Source organism: Pteronotus mesoamericanus, unplaced genomic scaffold, assembly GCF_021234165.1.
Source record: "Pteronotus mesoamericanus isolate MK-2021 breed Mesoamerican mustached bat unplaced genomic scaffold, CSHL_Meso_final contig_90, whole genome shotgun sequence".
Classification (NCBI taxonomy): Eukaryota; Metazoa; Chordata; class Mammalia; order Chiroptera; family Mormoopidae; genus Pteronotus; species Pteronotus mesoamericanus.
Window position 1 is genome coordinate 20,939,674 of NW_026555277.1, and position 15,526 is coordinate 20,955,199.

General features: G+C 39.4%; 1 protein-coding gene across 1 annotated transcript in view; it reads right to left on the minus strand.

Moving 5' to 3' along the window:
• The window catches only part of FAM117B (family with sequence similarity 117 member B), a 119,503-nt gene extending 104,502 nt beyond the window's left edge, over positions 1-15,001 (minus strand). The window contains exon 1 of the mRNA XM_054585822.1: positions 14,233-15,001. Within this exon, the coding sequence (XP_054441797.1) occupies positions 14,233-14,821 (589 nt within the window). The 5' untranslated portion in view covers positions 14,822-15,001. The remainder of the gene's footprint in view (positions 1-14,232) is intronic.
• Between the last annotated feature and the right edge of the window lie 525 nt (positions 15,002-15,526).

The following is a 15,526-nucleotide window of genomic DNA, read 5'->3' on the forward strand; positions in this document are numbered from 1 at the left end:
GGAAGAGGGAGGGGTTAAGGGGAAAAGAAAGGGAAGGATCAAATGGAGGAACATAGACAAAGCCAAAGTGAGGAAGATTGAGGGTGGGAGGTAGGGAGTGAGTGGGGCAGGGGAAAGTGGTGGCAGGAAAATGGAGACAAATATATTTGAACAAGAAAAAAATAAAAATAAAATTTAAAAAATAAAACATGCAATACCTAAAAAAAAAATTTCTTGAGGCACACTGGTTGAAAATTGTTGGATTACAACACAGTGCAAGTCTGACTCTTGTATGGGTAAAAAAGCTTTACAAAGAGGAAATTGTTCTATAACCTCTTACTACACTTAGCAGTCTGAAGTATACTATTAATTAAAAAGCTATCAGACAAGGGTGTGTAGATGGATCATAAGCTTATCATCATTACTAGAAATAGGCAACTTTCCAGTATTACAGGGATTTTTCACCAGAACTTCGAATACTGAGGATACTGTACTCAAACAGAATTAGCAGTATAAACTTCATAAAGGAGCTCAATTAAAACACAAGAAAATAGTACTCAAAGCAGGCAAAATCCAGTGCTACCCAAGGTCTCCAAACCCATTGGGAACAGACAAAAGACAAAGAATGGGGCATGGGTCTTCACATTCATATATGTATTTTTAAATAGGAAGCCATCCATTCATTCATTTGAACAAAATTTTAATAAGATCTCATTTAAATCTTCAAGTTCTCCCTACCCCCATTGAAGGGGGAGATGTACTGGGTAGGCCACACAGTTTTCTTTTTTGTAACTGAAACTGGTAGGGAGACTGTCCAAAAGTATGGGACCTAAGTCTTCCTTATATGATTAAGACATAACATCTTTAAGTAGGAAAGGAGCACTCCTGTGACACTAAATCAATTTCCAAGAGTAGACTTTCCAAGAATTGTTAAGGATAGCACTAATGGCAACTGTCTTCTAGAGAACTGAAGAATGCGTCTCCTAACCACTCCTGACTGCACACCAAGTGCTCTGACTCAAGATAGAGTCCCATATGGCTTCATCAGGCTTTTGACATTAAGTATTACTCTTCTCAGTAATATTATATATTTTCTTGTTTTTATTGTTTACCCCTGGATATTTCAAAAATTCATATTGTCTCTCTTTAATTCTCAAGTCCATAATGTCTTTTCAATACTCTAAAAGCCGCTATACACAGAATGAGTCCAAGTTGTAAAACAGACATCGCTTGTCCTCATCTTTACAAATGCCGGTATACATGCAAATAGGAAAACAACGTGAAACGATTTTCCAGGAACTACTATATAGATCTCAGTAAATTCCAGTGGAGCAGCAAGTAAAATAACAATTACAAATTTTTAATAATGGCAATTTGGAAGGGAACATACAAAAAAAAAACAAGCCTTTTTCTTTATCTTACAAAATTTCCATATTTTTATTACATTCTTTTTGAAATGTTAAAAATCTTAGCAAATTATCCTCCAAAAGTCTATGGCCTAGTCTGTACAAATACAGAATATAACAGCATTTATGAAACCAGTTAATACTGACAACATTATTAACTTAAGTAGTTTCAATATCTCAGTCATCGTCCGCTCTCTCACCACCCTCATCCCTCAAATCCAGTCAGTTAACAAAAGTCCTATCAATTTTCTGCTTCTCAAATAAGCCCTTTTTCATTCCCACTATTCTATTTCCACAAAGAAATTAAGAGTGCTGACAGTGGTAAAAATGAAAGTAAATATAAAAGATTTTTTCTCATTTTTAATTGCTTTAAAAGATAATTAACCATCTAAAGTAAAAATGGTAACAATGCATTGTGAGATTATTTAGCAGAGAAGCAAAACATCTGACAAACAGTAGCACAAAGGATAGGAGGCAGGAAATGAAGGTACAGTCTTGTGCTGCACAATGACTGAAGGGCTGCATTTACAACAATGATAGTATACCTATAGTCTAGATGTGCAGAGGGCTGTATCATCTAAGTTTGCAAGTGTATTCTATGATGTTCACACAACAAAACAGCCTAACAAATTTCTCAGAACATATCCCCATTATTAAGTGACACATAAGTTATATATTCATATAGGGTTCTAACATGAGTTATTAGACAACACAACAGAACATTCCTATTACTGCAGAAAGGTCTCTTGAATAGCACTGCTCTACCACAACCACTAATAGTATAATAAAGAGGTATAACTAATAAGTATAATAATAAGTATAGTGGAGATAAAATGGAATAAAAAAATAATTAATCCAAACAAAGATAGGAAAAAAGAAACAGGATCTTAAAATTCAAATATGAACAATGATCAAGCTCTGAGAATATATTTGAAAAATTTTTTAAAAAGTGTACATCTTTAAGAAATTTTATTTCTAAGAATTTATTCTACAGCTAAACTCATATATAAGTTCACATAGAATATAAACAAGAATTTTCAACACTGCACTATTTAACAGCAAAAGACAAGAAATGATCTAAAGGTTTAAAAGAAACTTGATGAAATAACATATGGTCCATGATAAATCTATATGCATACTCCCATATGCAGATATTTGTATATCCACAAAATATCTCTGTAATAATATAAAAGAGACAGCTAACTGGATTTTTTTGGAAAAGAATGAATTTAAAGGCAAATGGGGGAATACTGTTTATTGTATTTTTTCTTTTACCATTTATATTTTTTATCATGTGCATCTATTACCTGCACAGAAAGAACAGGAAGGAAGAAAGGGGAGGTAGGAAGAGGGGGGAGAGAAGAAAGAGGAAGGAGGGAAAGATAATACATACTGGTAACCAACCTAAAAATCTGTAATTACAGAATCAAATCCTTGAGGGCAAGAATGCCAAAAATAAATGTTAAGTTTACTTCCCAGAGAACTTTACACTACCTCATAAAGAAGAATGAGTCAGCCCTGGCTGGGGTGTCTCAGTGAACTGAGTGCTGGCCTGCAAACCAAAAGGTCACTGGTTGGATTCCCAGTCAGGGCACATGCCTGGGTAGTGGGACAGACTCCTGGTTGGGCACACACCGAGAGGCAGCCAATTTATGTTATGATGTATGTTTCCCTCATACCTCAGTGTTTCTCTCCCTCTCTCCCTCCCTTCTCCACTCTCTGAAAATAAATAAGTAAAGTCAATTTAAAAAATGAGTTAATTAAAAATGTCATGTAGATTTTGGGAAGATAAACTATAGGTAATTTCACCTTGAGTGCATGCTATCAAAGACTTCCTCTTAAAATAATACTGAAGGAATAAAAATGTATAACCCACAAGGAAATCAGAAAGAAAAGCAGGCAAAAGCAGCAAAGAGGTTTCAACCAAGTTTTGAAAGAAGATGTATGAATGGTAGTTTAGCTGCAGTCTGATTATAAAGGTCAACTTAAGATTTTCTGATCTGCCCAACTCAAGTTCTAAATTTCTATGAAAGGAAAAATATCTTGCTATTCACAGGAAAGCAATGAATAAATTGCTGCATTTTCAACTTCTTATATGAATAAACAAACTTTCTTAGCAAGCATCAAGAACAAGAAAAAAAGTGTTTCATTTGAAAATGAAATGTGAATGTGCTCATTTCACATAAAACCCAGAAATAACTGTTCATACAGCAAAAAAAAACCCCAAACAAAAACCCAAGGACATGCTTCCTCTTAAAGAGATAAATTTTATTTTTTATTTTTAAAAACATCACTTTTTCTGTATAGGTCTAGGTCAAGAAATCAACATATGTGTACAATAATTCTGTTAGACCTATATTTTTGAGACAGATCATTCTGCTCAAAGAATTTTTTCAAACTCTTAGACAAAATGGTGTCTCACACTAAATTTCTGTCATACTATCTTGAGTTTATGGTTTTAGTAGCTTTACTATACAACCTTGTCAATAAATTTCCATACTACAAAAAAAAATATTTACTAACCTCAAAGTAAATTTAGTGAGACTACCTTTACAAAAATTCAATCGTATTTGGCCTAAGCCAATTTTTAAATCTAAATGTATTGTTGTTGCCCTATAGGTTTTAAAAATCTATGAAAAGGAAAGGGACTAATTTCCAGAAAGGTAAGCTAAGATTAAATATATTTCCCCAAAAGAATCTGAGAGGAAAACACACGAAATGAACAGGCTTATAATAAGTTGGCCAAATAAAGTGATCCACAAAGAAATTAGTCTGTACTCAGAAAAGCATTAATTATGGCTGTATCATTAAAGCTCAAGCCATTGATCACAAATGCAGAGATTCCCTGAGAGATGAAAATTATTCCAAGGGTCTCTCCAAAGCAAAAAGGTTGAGGAAAACTGCCCCAGAGAGATTAACTAGATACGTTCTGGACTTAAGGACAGCAGACATACCCTCAGGCATAACATGTGTGGAACTCATCCCAGGGAAAACTGGCCCAAGAAAAGGAAAAAACACTTGAGAGATCTTGCATCATTATCCTACTGTAAGATCCTCTGGTCTACCAGCCTGACCCACATACACAGACACCTAAAGAGCATTTTTTGTCTTATTTAAATATTAATACAAAACTAAGCAAAGTTTCCAACATGAAAGACAAATCTCAAAACAGAGCTCTGAAAACAATGCAGAGGGCTAGAGAAAACTTTGAAGGTATTTATATCTTTTTATAAATAGTTTAAGAAGACACTGACAAGATAAGGAATAACGTAGAAGACAATGACAAGAAAAGGAACCAGCAGAGTAAGGCAAGTTCTCTTGAAAAATTAAACTATGGGTGGCCAAAGTTAAAAATCAACTGAAAGGATAAAAAATAAATCTGCTAAGAAAAAAGAACAAGAAGATACAGAAATAGAAACTAATACAGAAATAAGAAAAGTACAGATTCAATCCAAGATGTCCCACATAGCAGGAGCTCCCCGCCCCAAAAAAAGATAATATAAAGGAGAAATGCTAGAAGAAAATTTTCCAGAAACCAAGATTCTCTAGATTGAAAAAATCCAGAACACACACAGTGAATGGGGAGGGAAAAAGCAAACAAGAACAAAAACAAAAACAAAAACCAGGTCTACACCAAGGCGATCATCATTTCAGAATGGTAGTAACACTTCCATAAAGAAAATCACACACAGACACACATACTGCATTACATATAAAGAACTAAGAATTAGATCAAACGGGTATCAGACTTTTCAACAGCAATTTTAGAAGATAAAAGATTAAGCCCTTTCAATCTTCAATAAAATTTATTTCTAACCTAGAATTCTGTATCTAGTCTAACCATCAAGTACAAAGACAGATCTGCCAACATTCTAGGTCTTTAAATAAATAAATGTATATATATACACACATATACTTGTATACCTCCCATGTACAATATATTATGTATATGTACACTAGATACATATATCTCCCATGTACTATCTGTCAAAAAGTTGTTGATGGTTATACTCCAGCAAAACAAGATCCAGAGATGAGGACATCCAAAGCAGGAGAGAAGTGAAAGAATTCCCAGGTAAGTTTCATAACAATAGCTATGCCACAGACCTAGACACCAATGAGCCAGTTTTGAATAGAAGGATAAAAGACTCCAGAAGAGATGTCTCCAAGAAAATAAATAAAACTGGAAAAAAAAATACCTGATGTGTTTTTACAATATTTAAAAGAAAATTTCTGCTACCAAAAGTTTGGGGATGGCTTTGTTATAGGTACAAAGAAAATGAAGCAAACAAAAAAACAAGGCAATTTTAACTTCAAGGAGCACAAAAGGTTACAATGAAAGAAAATGTAAATAGTAGCAAGACATAAGGTTCTGCTGTAAACGGTATTTACATAGTCATATTAATCTAAACATTAATAATGACAACAAAAAGAGTGCTCTACCTGAAATGGGAAAATTGTGGAAAATTGAGATAAGGGACCATTTTCCACAGCAGGAAGTCACTATATAATATATAAAATTGAAAGAAAAACAAATCCTGAAGGAGTAATATCAGCATGTTATTTAGAAATATGTAGGTAAACACCAGAGGAAACTACTAAGATATAAAACTGGCTTTCTACGGAGAGCAAGAATTGGGAATGGAGAGAGATGAGACTGGTGTGGTCCCTGAGAAAGAAGACACCCATCCAAGAAGGGCTCTGGTGATTTAAGTGGGCTCAAATTAAAAAAATAAAATAAAATAAAACAGAGCCTAGCGGCTATTTCTACGCAGGGGTCTCTCAGGTAAACTGCACTTCAAGGAGAAGCTTGCGCTGAACTATCTGCCTCTGCACTGAACTGCCTGCCTGCACTGTGTTTCTGCCATCTGAGCCAGCCCTTTTAAAGAAACTCCTGGAATCCTATTTCAACCGATAATATAAAGGCTTTGCCCAACCAACTGGAGTGTGCAGTTACATCCCCATCAGCTTCCTCACCGGCCACTCAGAGTGACTCCATTCAGACCAATTAGTACAGTGTCTTTTGGGCTAATCAAACTACAAGAATTTGGAGTCATCACTTGCATAAGAACAGGCTGATCAGGGACCAAGAGTAGGGACTTCTGTTTATGCAAGCCAGGTCCATGCTAGCTCCCCAGAGCACATTTTCCTTTTTCCACTGAAGACTGAAGATTGTGTTTCCCTTACTGAGCTGAAACACTGAAGACTTCTCACCCTAGCAGAGCAAAGCAGAGCAGACCAGCACAATGCAAAGCAAAGAAGAGAGCTGTCAGACCAGGGAGGGGCCTAGCTCCAGGGTCTGCCCCCAGCAATGAAGCATCAGAATTGAGCTATTTGGCTCTGAGTACAGTTTCCCTCTTCATCACATTCCCAACTGGGGACCCTGCTGCCACTAATTTGTGCCACTGGGGGAACATTTTATTTGATTATAAGTTTAGTGCTATTTGACATTTTAAATTATGTACATGTACTTTGGTAAAAATAAAATTTAAACATAAGACAAACATGATACTTTTCCTTCAAGTAGTTTGGAGATGGAAGTAGCTGACTTTTCTCAACTTCCTTCCCTTCTATTGCTGAGTTATCATCTTAACTCACCTTTACCTCCTCCCCATCCTCAGAAAAAGAAGTGAACTTAGTAGTTAGAGATTTCCAGACTCTACCATGCACTGGATCCCACTGCCTCTCACATTTTCCACGAACTTGCGCCATCTACTATTTCCATCCTCTCTTAAACTTTCCATCTTTCATTCTGTGAATCCCAAAAGCTTAAGTATTCCTCATCCTATAAATAAACAAATAAACCTTAGCTCAACAATTCATCTTGTTTTGTCACTTTTCTTCCTTTCAGTTACATAAGAGTAATTACACTCCATAAGAGTAATTTATAATCATTACTTATACTTCCTTCCTCACTCATCATTTCAATCTGATTTGTGCAGCCAACAAGCTACTCAAACTACTCTGTCTCAGAAGTCATCAACTGATCAAATGCCAAGCGCAGCCTACTTGTTCTCTTTGAAAATCTTTTCCATCTCCTTCTTGAAATATAATCTTTTGGTTTTCTCAACACTATTCAACGATTTAACCTCCTACCACATTCTCAGGCTTCTTCACTTGCTTTTCCTTCTGCCCTTAGAATGCTTATTTTCTCCCAGAGTTCTGTCCTCAGCCCCCATCATCTTACCCATTCTAGTGATTAGTCATTTCAAGTACTGCTCACATGCAAATGCCCAGCATATAGTACATGTTAAATGAATGTTTACTGAACTAAAGGTCCCAATTTTTTGTACCCATTTCAAACTATACCCCTGAGTTCTAAAACTGCATTTGCTACAATCTAGAAAATACTTACTTGGATTTCCTGACAGCACAGACTAAATCTGTCTAGAACTCAGCTCATTTTCTCCTCCTCAACTTGCATCCCCTACTATGTTGCTTATGTACCACCATCCAAACTATTATCCTCAGCTCTTCCTTTCTCAATCTCAATATCCAACAGGTTACCATATCAGAGTCTCCTCAATCCCTTTATCCTTGCCATTTCCATTACCACTGCACCTAAATTCAGGTGTTCAATGCCTGCGTCAATTGCTCTCCTACAGTCTCTTCTATTTCAAATTCATACTCTACTCATCCTAAATATTTATAAATTCTATGCATTAAGAACATAAATATTACTAACAAATTTTTAATACCTAAACAATTAGATGATGAGGATAATAAAGATGATATGAAAATAGCTAATACTGTAAGATTCCTATACCCACACGGAGACTTCAAGGATTTTATCCTTCTAATAATTCTCTGTTGTTAAGTGCTATTAGTTAGTATCCCCTTTCTACAGGTACAATGAATTTGCCTGAAGTTAAAAAGCCCCTAAGTAAGTGGTAATGCCAAGATTTGAACTCTGGCAGTCTAGGCCACAGAGTTATTAAAAATGGAATATATTCTATTCAAAGCCATTCTGAAAACTTACCTTTCTACTCTCTTTTCCTAGTGCTCCCTCTCTTCTCCCCAATATCCTATACTCTACATTTAAGGTACATAGGGCTGAATATGATATGCATCTTTTCATGCCTCTATGATCCAACTATAAAGTTCTGCTCCTTTCTTTCCAACCCAAATCAAAAGCCATCACTTCTTTCTTTTTTTTATTTTATTTTTTACCCCTACCTGAGGACAGGCTTATTGATTTTACAGAGATGGGGAGGGGATGGCTAGAGAGAGGTGAAAACATCGACTGGCTGCCTCTTCTACAGCCCCAACTGGGGATCAAACCCACAAACTAGGCATGTGCCCTGACCGGGAATCGAACCGGTGACCTTTCAGTTTATGGGGTGAGCTCCAAACAATTGAGCCACACCGGCCAAGGCAAAAGCCACCTGTCCTGATAGAACTTCTATACCCATCCCCTAAAGAAGTACTCATTTCCCTATGAGTCCAGAGCACTCATCATATTACAGCATACATTATGTACCAATCTTACATGGCTGCTTTGTGAGTCTCTAGAGTTCCCTGTTTCTTTCACATCTTTGTATCGCACAGTTACTAACAGACTAACCAAATCTTACAAAATTGAACTTAATGAAATAAAATTCTGCTAGCCAAAATGCTGAACTAACAGTAAGGTTCTATTTTACCTCATCTCCAAATATAAAATACAGACATTACAAACCAGATTCCCTTGAAGGTGTAAAATTAGCAGCAGTTCTTTAAATGTCAGAGAAATACTGAATTCTTAAAGCTGTGCATGTCACAAAGTACTGGAAGGAACAAGTCTAAGATGCCACAAATATTAAGTTCCAGTACCCTACTTCCTCCTGATTATTAGTCCAGAAACCCTCATCTCTTGTTGCTGTTATTGATGCTTCTCCCACCCCAATAATCAACCAAATTCATACACATCATGATGCTTCCAAAGTAAGGGGAAAAATGAGGAAAAACACAACTTGCTATCTACATATCGGACACACTGATACACATACTGTACTAATGCCATTTTCTCTAATGAGTTTTCAAAAGATTTTCCTTTGGTGCTTCCAGTAATTTTTTAAAAAAAAATTTAGAGTACAGCAAAATCAGTGGGGTGGAAATGGGGCTTTGAAGTTTGTACTAGGGCCTGGGACCTGCATTTTTACCAAGGACCCTAAGTGATTCTGATAAAGAACCAGACCACATTCTGAGAACACAGGCAACATTCTCTCCATTTGGAAATTTCATATAATCATGAAGACTAAGCCTACTCTGGCAATTTATGTTATATCCACTATAACTAGAAGCAAGCTAATATGATACACAATAGCTAACTTTTATGATGAAGTACAGTTCTGAGTATTTTTAAATTTTCTTTCATGTAATCCTTACCGCCATATTACGGAGATATAGATATCATTACCTTTTATACAGATGAGACAGTTAAGGGTCAGAAAATTATTCATTTCCCCATATCACATAGCTTCTAAGTGGCAGAACACAGGTATTAAACTCAGACTATCTACCCAAAGCCTATGCTCCTAACCTCCATGTTACGTCACCTCTCCATTTATACTATATCTGTTTGACATTTTATTGAGTAAGACAGAATAAGGTAAAAAGGAAAGGCACAAAAACAAACCTCTCCTTCTTCACCCTTTTACCTACAGTTTTCAATGTTGCCTAGTTACGTCCTCTAAGCATATCTCACTTCCTAATGACAAACCACATTGCAATGGAAATGGCAGGCACTGAAGGTGGAAAGTTTAAAATCTCTCTCAGGTATATCATTGGCAAATATCTTCTCCCAATGATTAGGCTGTCTTTTCATTTTGTTGATGGTTTCCTTTGCTGTGCTAAATTTTTTAGTTTGATGTAGATGTTTGCCAATGACACATCTGGTGAGGGGTTCATAATCCAAAATTTATAAAGAATTCAGACAACTTAAAACCAGAAAAACAAAAACAAAAAAAAACAATTAAAAAGTAGGCAGAAGACCTGAATAGGCACTTCTGCAAGGAAGACATACAGATAGTCAACAGACACATGAAAAGATGCTCAGCTAATCACTAATCAGAGAAGTGCATATCAAAACCGCAATAAGATACCACCTCACACCTGTCAGAACAGCCATCATCAATAAAAGAAGAAACAACAAATATTTGTGAGGATGTAGGGAAAAGGGAACTTGGTCTGCTGTTGGTGGAAATGAAGACTGGTTCAATCACTATGGAAAACAGTGTGCAGTTTCCTCAAAAAATTAAAAATGGCACTGCCTTATGACCCAGAGATTCCATGTCTAGGAATGAATCTGAAGAAACCCAAAAACGCTAATTTGAAATAATACACGCACCCTGTGTTCACTGCAGCATTATTTACAATAGCCAAGCTATGGAAGCAATTCAAGTGACCATTAATAGATGAGTGGATAAAAAGGCTGTGGTACATGTACACCATAGAATACTACTTGGCCATTAAAAATAAAAAAATGAAATCTGACCTTTGTGACAGCATGGATGGACCTAGAGGGGATTATGCTAAGTGAAATAAATCAGATACAGAAAGACAAACACCATACAATTTCTCTTATATGTGGAATCTAAGGAAGAAAACTAACAAACAAAATAGAAAGAGACTCATAGATACAAAGAACAGACTGACAATTGTCAGAAGAGAGGGGAGCTGGGGAGCTGGGTGAAAAAGGTGAAGACACACAAATTGCTAGTCATAAAACAGTCAAAGAGATGCAGATTACAGCACAGGGAATATAGTCAATAATATTGTTATAATTATGAATGGAGCCAGGTGGGTACCTGAAGCAGTGGGACATGATTTTCAAACCACTTTGCTGGACATCTGAAACTAATATAGAATAATACTGAATGTACTTGAAAATAATACCAGTCAGGGATGGGTGCTTGGATTACCTTCTAGCAGTGATTTCGAACACTTTTCATCTCACGGCACACATAAACTAATTATTAAAATTCTGCAGCACACCAAAAAAAAGTTTTTTGCTGATCTGACAAAAAAAAAGGTATAATTTTTATTCATTCACACTGACGGTGCTTGTTGTGTTGGCTGTTGTCATTTTTGCATATGATAATCTAAGGGAAAAGAGGTCAGTGCCCCTGACTAAATAGGTATTGAATGTTTTCAAAATTCTTGCAGTTGAAAATTGCTGCCTTATACTCAAGAAAAGGGGTGTTCCAGAACAGCCAATGATTAGCTCTAACCCTGGGGAAATAAAGCAACTGAGCAAAAATCCAGCAAAATAGGAACAACCTTCTAAGTTTCCTGAGACCTTCGATTTAGGTACTTTGAAATACTGGATCTCTAACAAAGGCTACGGCATCCAGTTCATCTGACAAGACACCCAGAAAGTGGCAGCCTGATCTAGATGGACCCTGGAATTTGAGCCACATGAGGTTTACAAAACTATTTAAGGTGGACCCCTCTACCAGTAAAGATTTCTACATTTCACTGAGGCTAGGCTGTAAAATGGTGGTAATCTCACTTTAATCTAAAAGACTCTCCTTTTGCCCTGGCCAGTAGTTCGGTTAGTTAAGAGTGTCACCCTGATGCACCAGGGTTATGATTTTGATCTCCAGTTGGGAACACATACAAGAAGTAATCCATCAATGCAAAAATGAGTGGAACAAATTGATGTTTCTGTCTCTCTCTCTTAAAAAAATAGCAAACCAATAAATAAAAATTTAAAAGTCCCTCCTTTTCCCTCTTTCCAGTTTAAGTCTGAGAAAAAAAGCAAATGGTTTTGTTTATGCTACGAAGATTTGAAATCTGAAAACTGTGCCACTCTGCATGGAAGTTCACTAGAGTGAAACAAAAATTCACTCCTGGAAAGGAAGTTATCAGACATTCACTTCAGTATAACTTAGTAACAGGCAGTATCCCTTTCACACCTAGTTGAGAGTGTTGCATTAGAGGAACAAGAGTTTTTATTTTTCAGGTGTGTTTGTTGTTTTTTTTTGGGGGGGTGGAGGACAATGAGAAAGGCTAATTTTATAGTGTGTATGTATACTCTAGGGAATGACAGATCTGAGGGAAGGGAGCTATGAGACACATGAAGAATAGACACATCAGGAGACTGAGATTCCAGGAAATTAAGCCCCTGTAGAGATCAGAAGAGCACCTTTCTCCACACATTGTCAACACTTAATTTAACCCAGCTCTCCTCAAACTGCTGCTCTGCTTCAAGGGTCAAACAGTTAAGAGGGTAGCCAAAGTCTATTATCAGAATTCAGTCACCACCTCCTACCTCCATCTCCACTGCTCACTTAAGCAGCTCTCTTTCCCTTCTACCTGCCACACTATGCCAGCTCCAGAAGACTGAAAGTAAAGTGAAGCAATTATGTTCACATGAAAGCTCTAAGAGTTACTTCAAAAACTAAGCACATGCAATTTTGTGCTATATATTTCCCAAGTTCTACCTTATACATCATAAAGCTACCTCCTTGATATAATGTAAAAGATTAGGTTTTGGAGTACCACCCAGCAAAGTTCAACTATAAACTCTAACACTTGTTACTTAACCTGTCTAAAACCTACTCTGAAAATTAAAATGAGAACTTTTAGGCAAATCACCTACCATATAGCAGGAGCTCAGTAAAGTGAAAGCTATTATTTGAAGGGGAGGAGGTCCTAATACTTTTAACAAATCAGTTTTAAAAAAACATTTTGCATTTTCAAAAGGTTTAAAACAGCACTCTTGCTCTAGTTCGATAACACTGTTGATCATTTTTCAGGGCAATTTTATCCCCTAAAAAATTGTCAAAAATTTTGTCTAAAATCTCCACTTAAATAGTAAGAAAGATTCATCCTACTCCCTGAATTTCTGAATGAACCTTTGAAATCACTTTAACCGTTTCATTTGGTTAGGAAGTACTGTACTAAGTTTCCTGAAATTCCCAGCCATTCTGCCTGGAAGATTTTAACAGAAATTCCCTAGATAAAGGAAGACAAAGGTATATGTTAGCAGTATTAACACATAAGCTAAAAACTACCCATATATTTCTTCACTAGATTCTAACAGGAAAGCAATCAGATGATAAATTTTATCTCTTTCTATTTCCATAATTTGAATTTTTTTATTAACTCTCTACGAATAGTTCCAGTGGAACCCAACGACTCCATACAGGACCTTTCCCCTGAATAGTCTCAGGTATAGAAAAAAAACAATTTTTAGATGTCTAAAATAATAACAAACTTTGGATTTTGTTTAACACACACACACGAATGGTTTTACATCCTAAACACAAAATTAGTATATCAGAAATACACCCAGACCCTAAAACTTCCAAGGAAAACTTGCTGAATTTACTTCGCTTCTTGCTACTCATTTATCAAGTCTTAGGAAATGCTTAACAGGCTCCCAGCCTCACGTCTCTTCAGGGATCCAAATCTGCTACACTGACGCATTAAGTCCCGAAAATCTAAAACAGTTTTATGAAAAATACTTAGCAACAGACATGTGCTATATTAACATCAATCATGCCATTAAAACGCAGTGACAAACCACTCTTAGCCTCACCACCAAAGGAGGGTAAGCAGTAACCGGTGGGCAGCCAGAATCCCAGGTTTACCGTCAACACAAATCAGACCAACCACAGCTTAGCAGCTGCACCTCCACCGGCCGGGACAGGCGTGGACCGGCTAAGGAATGAATGAGGCGGGAGGGGAGCCGCAGAAGGGGCCCGGGGCCAGCCTGGGGAAGGCGGGGCCGCCCCACTCGGGCCCCGCCCTCAGCCACCCTGTCTCAGGGGCAGTGCCCCCGTCCCCGCTCGGTAGCTACGCGCGTTCTGGACCCCTCCCGGGGTCGCCTACCCCCAGCCACACCACCCCCAGCACCTACCTGCTTTGCACACGGGGGCGCTCGGGCTCCTCCTCTCCGGGGAGCAGCGGCTCTGCTCCGGGGACCTCCTCCGCTGCCGGACGCGGGCTGGGGGTGGGGCTGCGCTCACCTCGCCCGTCCACAGGTGGGTAGGCGACGAGGAAGGCGACGACACGGTGCCCAACAGGGGGGGCGGGGGCTGCGGCCGTGGGGGGCTCCCGCGAGCCCCGGGCGCGGCGCCGCGCGTGGGGCTGGTGCCTCGCGTGGAGGTCGCTGACGCGCCCGTCTGCGTGGCCACCGTGGGACTCGTGCGCGCGGCCGCACTCCCGCTGCCGCGAGTGGGGCTCGTGCTGCGCGAGGCTGTGCGCGGGCCCCCGCCGCCTGAGGGGCCTGAGGCGCCACCACAGCAGCCGCCGTTGTTGCCGCCGCCGCCGCCGCCGCCGCTGCTCCGCGTGGGGCTGCCATGTTGTTGCTGCTGCTTCAGCTGGAACGGAACTGTCGCCCTCATGGGCTGCAGGCGGCTCCCGGCTCCCCCAGCAGTGGTGACCGCACCGCCCCCGAGGGAACCAGCCGGCGTGGGGGACCCATTGCGCCTCACTCGCTGGGACATGGTCCACCCTCCCCGGTGAATGGGCGTCTGAGACGGAGAGGGGGTTGTTGTTGGGTTGAAGGGGAAAGGTTCTCGAGGCCAAAGGGAAGACCCCCGCGACGGGGTGACGAAGCTGGAACCCGGCGTGCGGGGCCGCCCGGACCGCAGCTGGCAGCAATGAGGTGGTGCAGCCGCCACCGCTGCTGGTTCTCCTCATCAACAATAGTGTCTTCTCCGCTGCCCCCGCCCCCCGCGGACGCCTATTGGTGTAGCGTCAGCCACGCTCAAGCCTTTCCACCGCGCCCATTGGCTGCAAGCAACTTGGTCCCGGATCCCCGGGGCCTTAGAGAGCTTGGGTTTGCGCGGACACCTTCTGCTCTTTAAAGAAGAGACCCGCCTCCGGGGGCGGGGGGGACGAAGCGGAGGAAACAGGCCTTGTGTTAGTGTAGTGTAGAGTGTGTGTGCGCGCGCGCGCGCGCCTGGCCACGCGCGGCTTTCCCTTCTACTGAAGGGAGCCCTGGGCACTCAGATTCTGGAACATTGCCAAAGAGAATGTCCCGAACCAGAGCCATCCCCAGAGGTGTCCTGAAGTCTTTTTCTCATAACAGTTTCCTTTCCTCCCAGTATTCACTGACACAGGCCGTGTACATTGGCTTTTTTCTTGATCTTTTTGTTCTGCCCTAATTCCATCAACGTTTGGGCAGAGCTCAAAAAATGAAATTTAAT